The sequence below is a fragment of the Cryptomeria japonica genome, chromosome 9 (genome assembly GCF_030272615.1).
Source record: "Cryptomeria japonica chromosome 9, Sugi_1.0, whole genome shotgun sequence".
Lineage (NCBI taxonomy): Eukaryota > Viridiplantae > Streptophyta > Pinopsida > Cupressales > Cupressaceae > Cryptomeria > Cryptomeria japonica.
Window position 1 is genome coordinate 753,179,322 of NC_081413.1, and position 19,277 is coordinate 753,198,598.

The 19,277-nt window shown below is 34.0% G+C and overlaps 1 protein-coding gene across 1 annotated transcript; it reads left to right on the top strand.

Moving 5' to 3' along the window:
• The first annotated feature begins 1,542 nt into the window (after positions 1–1,542).
• Positions 1,543–7,769, top strand: LOC131064631 (LRR receptor kinase BAK1). The gene is made up of 4 exons (XM_057998822.2): positions 1,543–2,819; positions 2,913–3,173; positions 5,241–6,113; positions 7,050–7,769. Exons 1-4 carry the CDS (start codon positions 2,336–2,338, stop codon positions 7,523–7,525), a joined length of 2,094 nt encoding a protein of 697 aa, XP_057854805.2. The 5' UTR covers positions 1,543–2,335; the 3' UTR covers positions 7,526–7,769.
• Positions 7,770–19,277: the final 11,508 nt, after the last annotated feature.

Consider the following 19,277-nt stretch of genomic DNA (forward strand, 5'->3'; position numbering starts at 1 on the left):
TACAAGAAAAATTAAATAAACCAACCTAACTATACCAAAACATATACCATTTTATAATTATATAAATAAATAAGGCATAGCTACAATTGAAACAAAAACTAAATAAAAAGTTATATAAAAACACTTTTTCCTCATTACTATTCCATATTAAATAATTATTGATATTTTTGATAGATATCTTTACCATTCAATTCCCATTCATATCCATCGACCTCAATTTTGAATGCAAAAAAGTAAAAAATGTGTGTCACTTTTTTAGGTGTAACTAACCTTGAATAATACTCTATTTACATAAACAGATAGTCAAAGTTGGTAACAAAAACAAACCAGCAAACCTAAATAAATTAATAATAATAAAATTATGGAATATCATTCTACGAGCAGGAGAATATGTTAAATATATAAACTACTTTGGCCAAGCATAAAGGTATGTTGATTAGATCATCATCGTATCAATATATAACAATGTACGTAAACATATTTTAATACGATAGAATCCAAAGTTTAGTCCTTTATATTTAAAACATCCGTGAAGAACCCTCTTACAATAAAATAAAATACACACACACCAATAATATAGTCCAAAGAACACATTAGAGCCTCCAACGAGGCCTCACGGATGCTCGGCAAGGAAGGGTCATGGGGGCTGTACTATTATATTTATATTTTTGTATTTTGTTACAAAATATATTGGAAATTAAAAAAATATTATATGAATGATAAGATTTTAGATATATGATTAAAAGTTATATATTAGAAGAAAATGATATATAAATAAATATTTTTATAAATTTTTTTTATTATGAGATAGAGTAATTAATGAGGTTAGATTTTCACATTTGATTTATTTGTAGATTTATGGATTAGATTGTTTTCGGATGATGGATCATCTAAGTGATCTAAATCATTTATTTAAAAATTAATACACAATCTAATCTAAAAATTTACAAATTAATTAAGATAGGGTAAGTTTTTGTTATAAAGAGTTTGTAGCATGTTGACAAATGTTTCCCTATCTTTTCTTATGAAAATAATTGGATTACATAGGCATGGACATTTCTATATAATGGATTATAACAAAATGAGCAAGTGTACATCTAAATCAAAAGTTATAAGTCATCTTTTGATCAAATAGCCAACCTGCTTGTACAAGTCACCTAAATGTTGAACTTGATGAGAACACACCTATAAAAATTGAACTTTAATCAATGAGAGTTTTAACATCCAAATGTTGAACTTGATCAAATAGACCTCTAAAAATTGAACTTTAATCAATGAGAGTTTTAACATCCAAATGTTGAACTTGATCAAATAGACCTCTAAAAATTGAACTTTAATAAATGACATTTTTATCACAAATGTTAAATTTGATAGTAATATACTTATGAAAATTATCACATCCAATATTTTCCTATCTTAAATGAAAATGAAAATGGAATAAGATTCTTTTAAAGTCTACGAAAGAGAACGATTTATTTATAGATCTACAAATGACTATTGTAATATAAGAGTATCCTGACAGAAACAACTAATACGCTACAAATGATATATTTAGAAGGATAAAACTTCAAGCTTTTATACTTTTCCTGGAAGCGTTAGGAAAATTCAAAATCAAACCGGAGCGTCACCAACTCAATATAAAAATGGAGCTCAGATTATCACCAGCTCATCATCAGATAAAATCAGAAGTGGACTTTACCATGATAAAATGTGGCCTATCTAGTCCCTCGGACAACTACACCAAATAGCTAGGAGGATTCCTGTAAGTTTCAAATACAGCAGCGAATTCTGTGTTCAGTTTAAACCAGCATACAATTTAAAAACCTAGAGGCATAGAAAACAGTAATCCTACTCAAGAGCTTGCAGGGAACATAGTGGTTTTTAAAGGCATTTGTCAGACAATGCAAAGGACCAAAGTGGGTAACAGAGTACATAGGTTAAATTCAAATTAGCATCCATGTAGGTACCCAGCCAAGCCACATAATATAAATTACTGTGCACGGGACAGTCATGCCCAACGTTATGGAGGTCTCCCAAGAAGAATTGTCAGTAGATGTTTGGGTAGTGTGCCATATTGTTCTGTAGAGTTTAAACTATTCATTTGAAAGCTGTTGAAACAACATTAACAGGCCCTTAGTTTTTAAGCTAATTATAGGCATTGGAATGTGAACCACATGTATTCAAAATGACTGATTCCTGCTCTGCACCATCTCCTCCCTTTGTCTTGTTGTCTTTATTTCACTTGACTTGTTCTGCTATTATGCCATAGTTATTGGTATGGAAATGGAATTCTCCTTCACTTTTGCCTTTTTTTCCCAAAGCTTGTTCTTTGGCAATGTGTAATGCATTCAAAAACCAGCAAAACCTCATTGTGGGCGTGGGCTTTAGAATGGGAATGGAAAGGGTGATAGTGTGGGTGTTTTTGACAATGGTGTTATTGATATTAGGAGGTAGAGCAACAAGGGTAGAAGTGGGCGTCCTCATGGAAATGAAGAATACATTGGACCCAAGTGGAGAGATACTGTATTCATGGGTGGAAGGAGGAAACCCATGCAGTGGGTCTTTTGAGGGAGTTGCATGCAACGAGCGTGGTAAGGTGACAAATATTTCCTTGCAGGGCTATGGATTATCAGGTTCCATTCCCTCTGCAGTTGGCCGGTTGAAATGTCTCAGTGGGCTCTATTTGCATTATAACAGTCTTCAAGGTGAAATACCAAAAGAGCTCTCTAACTTGACAGAGCTTGTGGACCTCTATCTGAATGTAAATGTGCTAGCTGGCTCCATTCCCAAGGAGCTGGGTTCCATGTCTAACTTGCAAGGTACTCAAACAAATGGGTACATTATCTCTGTATTTACTTTTGCTTTATTTTGCTGGGTGGGCACCCAATTGACTAACTTGGATTTTGATGCAGTGTTACAGCTGTGCTGCAATGGGTTGACAGGTCCTATACCCAAGGAGTTGGGGTTTCTGAAAAAGCTAAGTGTTCTTGCATTGCAGGACAATGATCTGAGTGGAGCAATACCAGCCTCTCTTGGAGGGCTCAGCATGTTGACAAGGCTGGACCTCAGTTTCAATTCCCTCTTTGGCCCCATTCCCAGAACTCTCTCAAACCTGCCTCATCTAACTGTGTTGGACGTGAGGAACAATAGCTTATCTGGAAATACTCCCAAAGGTGATTCCTTTGATAGCGAATATTGATTACAGTTTTCTCTTGTTTGGTTTTCTTTTAATTCTAAAGTTTTGGATGGAATGCAATACTCTTTTATTATATAATGCTCGCAATGGCATTGAGTGTAATCATAGGCAGTAGTCAAATTTACAACCTGTAACAGAAGCAGGGCTTTTGTTTTTTTCTGGATAAAGCCTACTCCTAGCCAATCTCCATCAATGTTTGTAATAAATTTATAGACTTTCTGCGCAGCTTTCCCTATGTACTGGTCAAAGAATTTATTGGCCAGCTTTTCTATGTTTTGTAGGCTGCTGCTTCAGAGTACCGAATTTAATAGCCTTATGCAGTGGCTTCCATTAATTTTCCAAGCAGGTACTGGCATTACATAGCCTATTTTAGAAATGAAACCGCAGAAGAGCAGCTGCATATCTTAATTTCCCTTTCTGTGATTTGCCATAAATTTTCTTCTTCAGCAATAGCTGCTCCAATTTTAGGGTGAGATTCCATGCAGCTCCTATATTAAAGAATCTATGGCTTTTTAAGGGGCTGCAACTGGTCAAAGAATTTATTGGCCAGCTTTTCTATGTTTTGTAGGCTGCTGCTTCAGAGTACCGAATTTAATAGCCTTATGCAGTGGCTTCCATTAATTTTCCAAGCAGGTTACTAGCATTACATAGCCTATTTTAGAAATGAAACTGCAGAAGAGCCGCTGCATATCTTACTTTCCCTTTCTCTGATTTGCCACAAATTTTCTTCTTCAGCAATAGCTGCTCCAATATTAGGGAGAGATTCCATGCTGCTCCTGTATTAAAGAATCTATGGCTTTTTAGGGGGGCTGCGTAAGCATCTGAGATATAAAAAAATGGAGCAGAATCGATATGACTCTCCATGGATCTCTCTAAACCAAACCATAACAATGTAAGAATTAATCCTGATTGAAACGAACAACATATTAACCAAGGCTTATGGGAGCCCTTCATATTGCACCATAACGACAAACAAAATTATGTTAATAGCAAAAGGGCCTAAGTACCTTGTAACAGACCGCTCTCTGAGTGTCTACTTAAGGGGTTAAGTGCTCTGTAACAAACCCGTCCTTAAATACCCAGGGTGAAAAATTGTGCATTAACTCAGTAAACGGGAACACATCATGACCTTGTTCGGTAGCACGTACATTATCTTCGCTACCTGGATTATATAGCATCCTCCCCACCCTTGTCAGCATCTTCAATTTCAGCTGCCTTCTGATTAAGTACAGTCACATCGTGGATTTTAGGAAAACTGTTTTTTTTTTTTGAATTTTAGGAAAATTGTTTTCTTTTTTTTTGGATTGATGGTAAAGGTGGGTTTTGAAAGGGCCCAAACCCTTGTCCATGATTCTACAGCACTTTGCTGCTACAAATTATATGCTGCAAACTCTATCTCTATGTGTCTGCATTCTTCCCGCATTCATGACGAATTTCAGCACCAAGTTCTCCTTGGAGAGAGTTGAACCTTAGTGTCCCACATGAGGACCAAGCAGTCCAACCACACGCCGTTGACAATAATGTTGAAAGTCAATTGATCTTCAGATATTATGCTTAATATTTATCTGTAATTTTGTCGTTCCATAGATCCTACATTGCCCGATATTTTTTTTCCCATTAGATATTAATATAACTTTTGTTTCGTTTCAGTATACACAGTACTTTAAACTTAAATCGTAGTAACTAAAGGCCAAGTTTTCTACAACAAAGTTGTCAGTAAAACCCAAAACCGAAGAAGAGTAGTAATCAACTCAGCATCCTCACTAACCTTACAAAGCTCCTTGCTCTTAGCTTATGATATGCACATTTATTTATTGAATTGCTTTTGCATTTCATTGCACTCTTTACCAGGAGATTTGACGCTATACAATTTCAGCTCTTTGTTCCAGTCTCTAATTGCCCTATATTACTAGTTTAGGAGCATTTTCTCCCTCCATAAGTAATAGTTTTTTGGAATATCAATGTGATTTTCTCTTTCAAGCTTCCATTTTCTGTTCAATTTCATGCTTAAAACAGGGTGAACATGTTTCTGATGTGGTTGAAGGTTTGAAAGAAATGCGAGACGGATTCCAGTATGGAAACAATTCAAAGCTCTGTGGAGAGGGTTTTGTTGGACTGAGACAATGTAAATCGAGTATGTCTTTCATAAGGCCGGAACCTTTAGGTTCAGAGGCACCAAACATCACTGGGAATGTTCCAAAGGTCTCAATATCTCCATTGCAGAAAATTCCGCAGACTGCAGATTTGTCAAAGGGCTGCAAGGATTGCTCCGAACCCTCTAAAACTCCTGGCATGGCCATTGTTTTGAGTGTGATTGCTTTAATATCCGGAGGAATTATGGTTAGTGTGTTTATGTTTTCATGGTTTCGAAGACGCAAACAAAAGATTAGCAGTGCTTATGAGACAGCAGAGAGTAGGCTAAGCATTGATAATTCGAAGGATGTTAGCAAGAAATGCATCACTCCTTTGATTAGTCTTGATTATTCAAAGGACTGGGATCCTTTTGCACATGGAGGTACAGGATCTCAAAACCTACAGAGCTTTAGATACAACCTTGAGGAAATTGAATCTGCAACACAGTATTTCTCTGAAAAAAATCTGCTAGGACGGAACAACTATTCTGCTGCTTACAAAGGGGTGTTGAGAGATGGATCTGTTGTAGCTATCAAAACCATCAATAAGATGAGTTGCAAGACAGAGGAGTTGGAATTCCACGATGGTCTCAAGTCTCTTTTGAAACTTAGGCATGCAAATGTGGTGAGATTAAGAGGGTTTTGCTGTTCCAAAGGTAGGGGCGAGTGCTTTCTGGTTTATGATTTTGCACCCAGTGGCAATTTGTTGCACTTTTTGCATGCAAAAGATGGGAAGTATCTTGATTGGTCTGCAAGAGTGAGGATTGCACATGGTATTGCCAAAGGTAAATCTCCAAACCTTCTTTTCAAGGGATTACTATTTTCCTTTTTTCTTTCTTAAGTCAATATAAATGCACTTTCAGCACTAACCAAAAAAGTCAGTTTTTAATACTTTCTTCTAGACACAAATAATGTGGGGTCAATTCACCTGGACATACACCCTCAGAATGATACTACAATACTGGATTCTCCTCTCAATTGGCTGGCCAAACTGTCAGAATACATGTCTAAGTATGGAATAAAACATCAAAAATTCCCCTGACTAGGAGCAATATCCCAGCAGTACTGGACTCCCTGCTCAATTGGCTGGCTCAAAGTAGCAGAATGTATGTTTTAGTACAGGAAAAACATCAACTACTCCCCTGACTAAGAGCAATATCCCAGCACAGGTCTCAGATCACAACTATATATATTTTAACATATCTTAACCGTCTTTGTGCACATTTTTTGGTTGAAGAAGGCCTATGGTCATTGGATCAACAGAGTTTCACACAATCTACACATCCCTTCTAAATGACAAGTACCACAGTAATGATGTCGAGCAGATTGGATATGGGAAACATCATTTGATTATTTCCTGGTGAAGTGGGCACCTGAGAAATCCTTCATAAAGGCAGGTCATGATGCTAGCCAGATAGATAATTCATGTTAGCATTTTGCTTTTTTGGATGAATCCATCAGTATTACTTAAATAACAAGAAGTTTAAATCAATTCCAATGCCTCTTGGAGAAGCACACTTGTTAGCTGTGCCGGCCCTATGCTGGCATTTTAGTTGAAGGATGACCAGATTTTAACCTCCTGTAATGGTGTCCATGAAACATGGAACAGAACAAAGAACAGAAAACTTAAACATACACACTTTCAGTTATTTTTGCTGTGAATTGAAATTCTTCATTATTTTGTATGAAGTAGATGCTATACTTATAGATGCATTTTGCAGGTATCGAGTATCTGCATGAAGGCATGGGCAAAGCTGTTGTGCATCAGAACATCTCGGCCAAGAAGATTCTTCTTGACCAACACATGAATCCTCTTCTTTCAGATTGTGGGCTACACAAGCTTTTAGCAGACGACATAGTATACTCGATCCTCAAAGCTTCTGTGGGAACGGGATGTTTGGCCCCAGATTACACTACAGTAGGCCGTTTTACAGAGAAGAGTGATGTGTACGCTTTTGGAATCATACTCTTGCAGCTTATCACAGGTGAGAAGATAAGCTCTACAATAAGGCCTCTTGTAGAGACTGGGAAGCTTGAGGAATTCATTGATATAAATCTAGGTCAAAATTATTCAAAAGTGGAAGCCTCTAATTTGGCAAAAGTTGCATTGGACTGCACCACTGAAAGCCCTAACCAAAGGCCTGCCATCAATGTTGTAATGCAACAGCTGGGTAAACTTGACGAGGAGCAAACATGAATTCTCTCTTCACTACTATATTATTCATCCTGTCTGGAATTTTGCTCATTTCCTGAACTCCAGCAGGTGTTGCTTACTTGCTAACCTTGTTTATAATTCACCAGGGTTCTAAAGATTGTACTTCTGATTTCACCCAAAAGAACAGACCATTTCAAAAAATTTCTGACAAGTTTTTACATTTCCAGATTTTGCCATTGCATTGGAATTTTTTTAGAGGAAATGCCCATTATCATCTTTACATTTAGCTCGTCTCTCTTTTATGTTATGAACATTAATTCAATTGTGTTTTCAAAATGCTCGTTAATGCAGGCACTTACAGTCTGATGGGTAGCTTGTTTTCAATTATAATTTTGTAAATATACTGTGGAAATTTGTGATTTAAGTCCTTATTCCTTCTCTTATTCTCATTCCATTTTTAGTTTCAAACTTTAAAATTCAATAGCCTTTCTGTAAATCCGATGTACATCTCCATAACTTTAATTTGGATCTAGTGTCAAAAGCCTTCTGAAATTAAGCACACGGGAAGAGATTTTTTCTATTTTTTATTTGGTCGGAAAACTCAACTATAATTCTGCGGGAAACCAGCTTGTCCTTGAACTTTTAGTTCCTGGAGATTAGCTTGTTTTAGTTGGGTTTGAAATTAAAAAAAATAAAAAATTAGAAATTCATATATTCTATTCATATATTCTGCTTCTGGATTCAGCTGTGTAGAACTTTTTTGCATCAATGTTTCTAATCACATTCTGTAAAATTCATCATGTAAAATTCATCATCTTTTCTTGTGTGATTGAAAAGTTGATGAAAAAGGTTCTACACAATTGAATTCAGATTCAAAATATATGAAAAAAAACTGTTAGGCAGATTTGTGAAAATAATATATATATTTTTTCTTGACTTTTAATTTATTTTTCAAAAAAATTCAACGAACATAACAGCAACAAAAAACAAGAACATAAACAGCATACAGCATAGAACCAAAGTGTTTTTTCAGTTTATTTTTCAACTCAAGCATAATGATTACTAATGCTTCATTTTTTAAAAGGTGCTTGTTGGAAACACCATAATGGCTATTGATGAATAGGCAACTATTGGATCTTATATCTTAGTAATTTTTTTAAAATTAATTATTTTTTATATTTAATATTAGTTGGTTTTGAACATGACTCATTGCATGTTGGGATTAAGGTGTCTTAACCTTTGTAAATCTTAATATTGATTTTTATTATATTTATTTATAAATTGTTTACGAATGTCTAGTCATCTAGTGGGACCTATAGGTTTGGTGACATCTTATTTGGTAATAACTTTATGACACATATTTTGCACATGTGGAAGTAGGCATTCCACTTTGAGGATCTTGAAAAGTCTCAGCCTATTACAAATTCTATGACATTTTAGACAAGTGGTAGGAGATACTTTTGCATGGAGAAATGTGGGTGCTCAAGTTGTTAATAATAGTCATTTATGATGGATTCTCTTAGAGTTGTAACTTCTATAAGTTATGACAATATTTATGAGATTTTTATGACAGCTGTAAAATGCACAAAAGCATTTGTTATATCTCCCAATAGTAAATTTTGGGTGCCCAACTTAGGAGGTTTGAATGGGGAGTCATTTGGAGATGTACGTGTCATTTGCATCTTGTGTTCATTATTGTATATCTTTATGCATGTTTATTATCTCCTTGTGAATGCGTTCTATTTCTATAATAGTTAAGATTTGTAAGAAAAATTGCACTATTGCCCCCACTAAATTAGGGTTAGGAAGCCTTTTTTGCACCTTAGCTTCCTTTTCCTTTTATTGTACCTACGACTCATAACCCTTGGGGTGTTCAACAAGAACCTTTCAACATTATTTCAAAAGTATATGACAATATAATAATCCAAATTGAACTCTAAAACATTGTGAAATAAAATAAATTATCCTTACAGTTAACTTGAGTAATCCAATCAAATGCATATACGTAAAGCATAGGTTAACCTAGGTTAAATGATACTATGTTTGGTAATAAAAACTTAGACAAATGTACTTTCTATATTTTCAAATTGAAAATAGATAAGCTTGCACTTAGCTTGATAATTGTAGAATAATTATTTTGCATAAGATTTAGAATATTTTGTGATCATGCCTTAAAAACAACTAGGGTCTTATCTTTTCCTTTCCCCTTACTTTTGTCAATTTCCTAAGATAACTTTTTTGATGAACTTTGACTGAGTTAGGCACTTTAATATTGTTCTTTATAAGAAGATGTGTTAGGTGATCAATTTGTTTCTTTGAACACTTGTGTTCATCATGGCCAAGCCTCTTGCAATAGGAACACTTTACCTTCTCCTTTTTAGGTTGAAAAGATTTTGATGAAGAGGTTTGATTATGTGCTCTTGAAACATGTTTCTAATCTTTTTATTTTTATTTTTTGGTTCTTTTGTTTCTTATCATGCTTGTTAGATCATTTCCATTGTTTTGTGCCCTAATTAACAACCAATGCATGTGACTTAAAAGGATTAATTGTACCCTTTAGAATCAAGTTGTCTCGCTTACTAGTGAGTTTTACAACAAATTCATCTAGAAAAGACATTTTATTAGTGGAACTTAGGGCACATTTTGTAGGATGTAATGTAAAAAAAATATTGAATAGTTACGACCAAGCTTAGAAAGAATACTCAAGATTAAATATTTTTCATCATTCTTGATAGCACATTGTTCCAATTACAATCTAATAGCTTTGAATTTTGTGAAATTTTTCTCTATGGTGTCGAAATTGGTAGGAATTAACCTTATGAGTTTGTTCTCCAACTGATGACTCCTTAACTCATCTTGCTTAAAAAAGAGGGTTTCTAAAGTGATTCATATACCATTGCGTATAGTGACAAATTTAATGTGAAGAAAAGGTTAGGAGAGATTGACATACACAAAGTACCAAAGGCATCGATACATTTGTTAAACTATATTATATTTTTTTGTACCATCCTTCGATTTAGTTTCAAGTCTCATTATAACTCAATGATACCCATGCCTTTTGATATAGATTATCATCTTAGATTTTCATTCAAAATAGTTATATGGTGGTAAAATAATAAGTGTAGACGCATCAATGAGTGCAAAAAAGTAGATTGCAAAGAATTTTTTTTTGTGAAAAAGAAGACAAATAAGGCACCCCCTATCCACTATTCTCATAAATCACCTCCTGGAAATTACAATGCTACGTCTAGAGTGATTAAAAGACTTTTACCATATTACAATGCTTTCTGAGCCTATAATGACCAAAATTACAATTTTTTATTCAAAATAAAATTGATAAAAAATCTAAAAAAATATCTTGTAGCTATGTAATGCTCTTCAACACCTATTCGTTTAAAAAAAATAAAGCTCTAAAACGAAAACATTATATCGTGTTGAAGAAAAACATGTACCAACTTCAACTTGCAATATTTGATAAAAAATGATAAATCTCTTGATTAAAACCTCATTGGATGAAAAGTGCTCATCTCCAAATTTTCATCAAGTATTTGTTTGCCAAAATCTAACACCTAAGGTAAAAGTTATGCACTTTTGAAAAAATGTTAAATTCGCTCTTATAGGAATGACCCTTCTGACAAAAATGTGTCTTCTAACTTAATTTCTACACACACACACACACACACACACACACACACACACACACACACACACACACACACATGTATATGTGTGTGTGTGTGTGTGTGTGTGTGTGTTTGTCTATATATACACACACACACACACACATATATACATATACATGTGTGTGTGTGTGTGTGTGTGTGTGTGTGTGTGTGTGTGTACACACATATACACACATGTATATGTATATGTATATATACACTCACATATATATACATATACATATACATACACACACACACATGTGTGTGTGTGTGTGTGTGTGTGTAATGTGTGTGTGTGTGTGTGTGTAATGTGTGTGTGTGTGTAATACATATACATATACACACACACACACATATCTATATCTATATGTATATGCACACACACACACACACACACACACACACACACATATATATGTATGTATATGTATATGTATATGTATATATATGTATGTATATGCATACATACATACATAAATACATACATACATACATACATACATATATATATATATATATATATACACACACACACACACACACACACACACACACACACACACACACACACACACACACACACACACACACACACACATATACATTTGCAATTACCTAGATCTCACACGAACACAAATATGCAAAATAGAGTTTACATAAGCTTATTTTTCCTTCAACTATTCTTATTCTTTAAATCATTTGAGGATGCAAGAGAAAAGAATATTGATTATTTAAAAAAATATTAGCTCTACGTTAATCTCAAATGTTTCAAAAAAAATAAAAATACAATGAACAATACTAGACAAAATCACTCTGATACATTATTAGATTTTTTAGCAAGATTACAAAGAATAACAACTGAAAGAGAAATTCAATAAACTAGACCATATAAGTAGCAAAGGAGAAAAAGCCCACAAACTATTACAATGGGCCAATAAATGGCATTACATTGAAGAAACATGGCAAAACACTTTGTATAGGTTCACATGGTAGTTGTTTTGAAGCTGATTTACTTGATTTTGAATTTTGAAGCTATGTCATGGTTGAGGCATCTCTCTTGGATAAATCTAGAAGATGTGACAATAAAAAAGCAACCTAAAAAATTATATCAGAGTAAAGCAATAGAATACTAGTTTCCTAAGAATAATTTCTTGAGAACATAGTAGTGAACCTAGCCTTCCAAATATGTCTTGAAATAGCTTGTCTAATAGGATCAACTATGAAACCATCATGCAAAGCAAGGCCAAAAAGAGCTTCTTTCCAATTCCACTTATGATGAAAAATAACAATTTTTTTAAAGATAATATTCCATTGCTTTTTAATGAAGGGACAATCCCACAATATATGTTTCATATTTTCAATGCACTTGTAGAAGGTGTTAGGATTAAGATGCCATCTACCTTGTAAATCTCATGACATGGTTCCAACATCCTTGGAAAGTGTGCTGAGTCACTTAGGATGTATTGGAAAAATAATTTGTAATATTTATTTCTCACCATTGTTTGTAATACATTTCATAAGTTGTGATGGGTTACACTAGCAACGGTAAAAGTGGGTTGTGAACATAAATATATAATATTGTTTTCCCCACTTATGGATTTCTAGAATAAGATATTTAATGACTTAAGAAAGTTGAAAAAGAGTGACCTATGGACTTCTCCAAGTGGGAGTATAGAAGAGGCATCAAGTGTCTCTTAGTTTTCGATCATGTCACGAACCCTATTTTTCCATAATTATTTAATTAGGAAAATAATGTTTATTTTTTTGAAATTGAAATGAAATGAAAATAGAACTGTTAATGAAATAAGAAAGGATATCGAATGTACTAATATGATTTAAATACAATTGAATGATCAGTAATAATTTTTATTGTAAATTGGGATTGTCATTGCTAATGAGTGATTGAGTGCAAAGTGAATGCAAGAACAGGTGAACAATGATGAAGGCAAGAACAAGGTTCAGGTAGAGTTGTCTTAGCTCTTGTATTTCGTTAGGATAGATGGAATCTCTCACACACCACATTAGGATTTATATTTGCATCTTGAAAGATGGATGATTTAAATGACCTTATTTGAGTGTTTGTTCAAATTGAAATGATGAATTTGGAATGAGTAGTAGACTGATTTAAATATTTATACATATGCATTGATTGCATGATTTGAGTAGTGATTGAATTATATATAAGTTACATGAGTGATTGTGAAATATTATGCTTTATAGTTAAAAGAGATCAAATGTGTAAATGATTCGAAAACGAATATTGACTTTAGGTTATATGTTCTTTTTGTTCAGATAGGTATAAATGTATGAAAAATCGTACTTATGAGTTTACTTTTGTAAATTGGTCAATAGTATAAAATGTATATGTATATGAGAAACTGATTTAATCATATACATGTATATCTATATAGTTATAAATATCTAATTATCATGAAATATGATTACTTCATGAATTTTGATATATCTGCATAACCATTTGAGATTAAAATAAATATATATACGTATTATATATGTATATGGATCGACCATATACTTATATGAATCGACCATATACTTGTATGAATCGACCATATACAAGTATATACATATGTAATTAAGATATATAAAAACATATTTTTAAAATTATGAATATTGTTTTAATGAAAAACCAAAATATATATTTACATATATATTTAATTTTTTAAACAAAGATTAATGTTTATATATATATATATATATATATATATATATATATATATATATATATATATATATATATGAAAAAATATTAACTATATATTAAAATATAATAAAAATGAAATTAAAAAATAAATAAAAATAAAACAAATTATAATAGTGATTATGGTGGGGTTAGTTTAAAGAAAAATATATATTAAAGAAGGTGGTCGATGGTAACATCGACCACCCCCCTTAAATAAAGGGAGGGGTCGGTATTACCACCGACCACCCCTCCTCCCATTTAAATAAAGCTGCACCACATTGCACGCGAACAAACCATAGTTATAACTAACATAAATGTGCAACATCACGTGGGTAATGTGCAAAACTTAATAAAGTTTAAGCCATCACCAAAGATCATATTCTCTAATTAAAGAAATGAAACATTCCAAGTACGAACTAGATGCCATTTCATATCAAAAGGAAGATAAGTCAAAGTCTCTTGCCAACTGAAACTGCCTCAATTATGTTATTAAAATGACTGAAGCTTATTTTGTCTTTCTTAAGTGATGTAGATGACTATGCACTCAAATATTTATAGAAGCATCAACACCTCACATAATGCGTGAATAACTGTTTGATTGCCTTTAACCTTTAACATACAAGATCAATCCGGTGTCACAACATTTCTTTTGCACGTGTGTTTTGAGCCATTTGATAGTCGGAGACAATGGCATTGCTTTAAAGCCACATGGACCACGTCAACCAACCCATGTACGTGGTTGTCATTCAAAATTTTTGGTCTTGGAAAACAATACGTGCAATTTGGAATTTAGTTAACTTTGCATGTTTTAAGGGAGTCGTTACTAGTAAAGTCGACTTAGTCTTGGAGTTAAAAGCCACATGGATAATCTATAATTATGGACTTAACAACTTTAGTGGTGTGGTGTCATGAAATGGATAATGGATAACTTTACATGGTGAACACATAGGTGCTCAAATACGATTAGGACTATTATGATCATGAGTGGTGTCACTTAGAATCAATCCACCTCTAGTAGAGATAGCCAGAAAGTAGGAAAGAGGGTAGACGACTACATTATATATAGACCATTGAGTTGGAAGAGAAGAGGGGGGGAGATGCAACCAAGGATTAGAGAATGGAATGAAGAAGAGAAAAGTAGTGAGATTTAGATTTGTTTACAATTGAATCGTAAAAGATCGATCATGATCATCTCAGATTTAGAGTCAAATTTCAGAGTAAAGTTTAGAAATAAAAGATAGAAAGGAAGGATAGAGTTAATGGAAAAATCGACAGATGGAGAGCGACAAAGAGGTTGTGTACCATCTTGAAAGAGAGAAGGCAAATGTGAAGAGGGAAGCAAATCCATCACCTCAAGCCAGTAGCAAGAGCATAAGGAGGTAGGATCTACCTTAATTCTTTGATCATTATGCAAGGATAATGAGTGAGTTGTGAAGTTATATAATGTTTATTAGAATAAAGTTTGATTGAGACAAGCTATGATTAGAACAAAATTGTGTGAACTTTCTTTTGAATAGTCTTATAGAGAAATGTATTATGAGGTACATTTGATAAAATAACTATGAAAATGCATGAAAGATGCTAAAGAGTGGTAGGAATTGCATTATAGGTTGCTTTACATATTCTCTAAAGGATGATCTAGTTTTAGACTTATGCAATATACTAATGGAAGAGTTAGAGTCGAAAAAGGAATCATTGTTAATTGTTCAAAAATTAAGTTCATGTAAATAAAGATGGTTATCAAGTGTCTCATTTGAAAAGCCTTATAGATAGGTGTTTTACGAACTTGAATCATATTAGATTGTCATTATGGTAAATTAGTGAAGTCGGTGTGTTAAGTTTTAAATCATGAAAAGTCACATATTAGTATTAAACTAAATATGATGTTTTGAGAAAAGAGGTAAATGAACCACGACATTTGGAAAGATAGAGAGAGTTTAGACGATATAAAACTTATATTTCTATACCATAAGGAATGGAATGCATGTTAATGATTACGCTATTTAAATGTTTGGATAATTGAATAAAAGAATGTGTACTCATTTTATCCAATTTATATGTAAGATACATACATGTGTTACACCTTCTTAATATTTTAATCTTGTTTTTAAATTGCTTGAAAGATAGAAGCAAAAGATTGTTTTCTTTCAGATGTATATTTGTTTATCTATGAATGATTGCTTCCTGTCAGATAGGATTGGTTTTGAACAAAAGATTGGTTCTCTCTATTTCTATTCAACGAAAGATTGTCTTCCTTAAACATTATATTAATATCTTATGAGATATAGGAAGCTAGAATTGAAAAGGTGAAAGATTGTCTTCTGTATATTTTAATTGTAGATTTATGTGAACAAAGCTAGATAGGCTTGTGTTTGTGGAAAGTTACCTTCCAGGACAGGTGCCGAATGTGGATAATAGAGAGAATAGTTGCTTTTCCAACTATCTATTTTTGCTGTGCATGACATTATACTCGACCGAGTAATCAAATTGAATAAACCATTGAAATAGATGGAATTCTTTTATTTTATCCTCTCTACCATATCCTTGAATGATAATGAATGCTTGTTTCTTAATAGAAGTAGAAAATTGAAAATGCATGTATCATCTAGGCACGCACCAGATTCCATCTTGCCTTTCGAATTCTTTTGCTAAGCAATTCGTGCAGGGTCGGGTATTCTTGATTGACCAAGAATTCTGGAGAAGCGTAAGCTTCAAGGTTGGGCGGAAAAAGTGCCTGAATCTTGTTCTTGTCTTCATGCTAAAGATTGCATTGGCAACAACGTGGGTTGCAGATCAACAGACTCATCTCACCCTTTACTTTGTATTATTTTGTTATTGAACTTACGACAACTTGAAATGCATAAGTATTGTATCATCGAAATACTACTTTTATCGATTTATTGAATAAAGAATATTTATCTTTTATAGAAATTTTGTGTTTATTACGATCCAAATGGAATGATCAAATGAAGCTATGGATGGAAAAATGGAATGAAATTGATTTATTAACTGATTTATGAGTTTATTTAAGAATAAAGAGTATTTTGGCTATTATTTGAAGTTAGCTCGATTTACGTCTTTACAGATCATTTATTGCATTTAATATAATATTTGTCTTGCAAGTATAGGTGTCCATGTTGAAGGGAAGGTATTGGAAGCTAAACAAATGTCTTTTTGAGTTTCATGGAGGCATTCCAATGTTTGTGGTCATGTGTAATAAAGAGTATTCTTTGGGAACCTTTATTGGTGGTTTTGGAGCTCTTGCCATTCTATAGGTTTAGCCTTTAGGTGTAGATTAATGGTGTTATCATGTGATCTCTTTTCCACTTTAGGTGCGATGATATTTTTTCAATCTACTTATCATGTCATGAGACAACTATACTTGTCATTGCCTCATTCACTTACTTTAGCTACATAACCAAGGTGGTTTCCTATGTACATTGACTAGTTTATTGCATCATTGATGAGGATACAATTTGTTCTTGTCTGTATTGTTCTCTCTTGTTATTGTGATATTTAATAGGCCTTTAGATCTTTGGTGGCTATCTCCATAGCCAATTCATATATGGTATCAGAGCATATGGAGTGCCTTTGATAGTATTTTTAGGAGAGATCTTAGTACATTTGAAGGTTGGCATCTTGGAGGATTTGTGGAGCTCCCTAGGCCAAATATGAGTTCACTATTGTGTCTGGGAGGTCATTTCAATGAATTTTGAGCATAAATTTTTTTATGTTCGGTGAAATTTTATTTCGGTGATTTTTTTTAGCAAGCAGACTGTACAACCCTACCTGTGCATGTAGTACGATCTGTTTTTTTTTTTTTTTTTTAATTTTTATTTTTCTATGAATTTATTTTAAAATAAAATAAAATATAAAATTTATTTACAATAAAGTTTCTTTTAAAAACATGGAGGTTTATAATAAAAACATTTTTTTGAAGATTTTTATAAATTTTTTTGTAGGGTTGTACCCTACAAGGTCGACAGACCCATAGGGTCATACCTTGTCAGTGATTGTCCTTTGCCTAAGCATTTGACTAGTGACATTGTACACATTGGATCTTGTCAAGATTTCTGAGCGAACTCCTGCTCTCCGATAATGACTTCATGTTCTCGACTAGCAAACTCCCGTCACTTGCAACCCCTTCTAGGCTCTCCACTCTCCGGCTCCAATATTACCTTTCACGCTAGTTCATTTTTCTTCCATTGACACTTTGTTTTTTGCCCGTATTAGCTAGCTCCTTGGTGATAGGCACCATGTCTCAACAACCAATTTTTCTCGATGCTCTATAGCAGCTTCCCCACATATTTCTCGACAAGCCTCAGATATGGTCCTTGACAACCCTCAAATCTGGTCTCTAGTAGCCCTCTAACCAATCATCCGATCTATTCCCGGTAGTTTCATCCTACAAACTGTGAAATCCATGTGACATTTGGCAATTCGTTGCACGATGCCCTCATTTGACCACCACCTATGACAATTGGCAAACCCTTTTGACGTTGTCAGTAGTATTTTAGGAACTTGGTGACCATTTCCTAGACCGCATCAGTACCAGATCTTTCAAGTCAAATAATTATACATCTATGCAAAAGTTTGACCGCTTGTGCGACGTGTGACCACACGACTACCACATTTGCACTGTCCAACCACATTATCTGTTGAGTCATACACCACATTAGCTGGTGCAGGAGCACCTAAGGGTTGAAATGCCCTTTACCAATTTTGACTTTTGAGACCTTCCTGTGGTCATGTAGATATTTGTTTGGTTGTTTTCTTTGTTGTTTTTGAGTTTTTCCTTATCGGCAAGACCTACCTCAATCATCAAGTCTTTTTCCAATGAGGTCGCTCGAGTTGGAGTGGTTGCATCAGGTATCAGGTGGAGATTGTTCAAGCTACACCGATGACCCGATGAGCCATCTAATATCGACCGGAGTTGTCGTTCGCTACACCGAAGACCCGATGGGAGTTATCAGGTATCAGAGAGAATGTTTTATGCTATCTTGCGGACCCGATAGGAAAGTGTTAACCGATAACAAGTGAGAAATTCCTGTGGCTTCCAAAAGGATCGGACGACTATCGCTATATTGTGATGGGAAAATGATCAAAGTTTATCTGTCACGACTTGGCGACCATGGCGGGACCCAGCGAAAAAGAAGAGCATTACGGGCGGTTAGAGAGGTCATGCTGAGATGTCAGGGTAGAGCCCCTGGAACCAATCAGTGAGTGCCACGTGGCTAAGCACAAAAGAGAGATCAAGCAGATCAGACGGTTGGATTAGCTTTTCGGTTATCTTCCCGAAGATCGATAGAAACGCCCAACAAGTGGAGAAAGGCATCAACTATCGGACAAAGGGATTTCTTGCTATCCTGACACCCGATGGAAAAAGTGCAAAAGGTGAACATTGTCATCGGTCATCAGAAGTAAAGTT

Excerpts from the sequence above, each read along its gene's own strand:
- LOC131064631 (XM_057998822.2), top strand. The coding sequence starts at position 2,336 with ATGTGTAATGCATTCAAAAACCAGCAAAACCTCATTGTGGGCGTGGGC. Across the intron at positions 3,174-5,240 it reads ATCTGGAAATACTCCCAAAG|GTTTGAAAGAAATGCGAGAC; the intron begins GTGATTCCTTTG and ends ATGTGGTTGAAG. Across the intron at positions 6,114-7,049 it reads TGCACATGGTATTGCCAAAG|GTATCGAGTATCTGCATGAA; the intron begins GTAAATCTCCAA and ends TGCATTTTGCAG.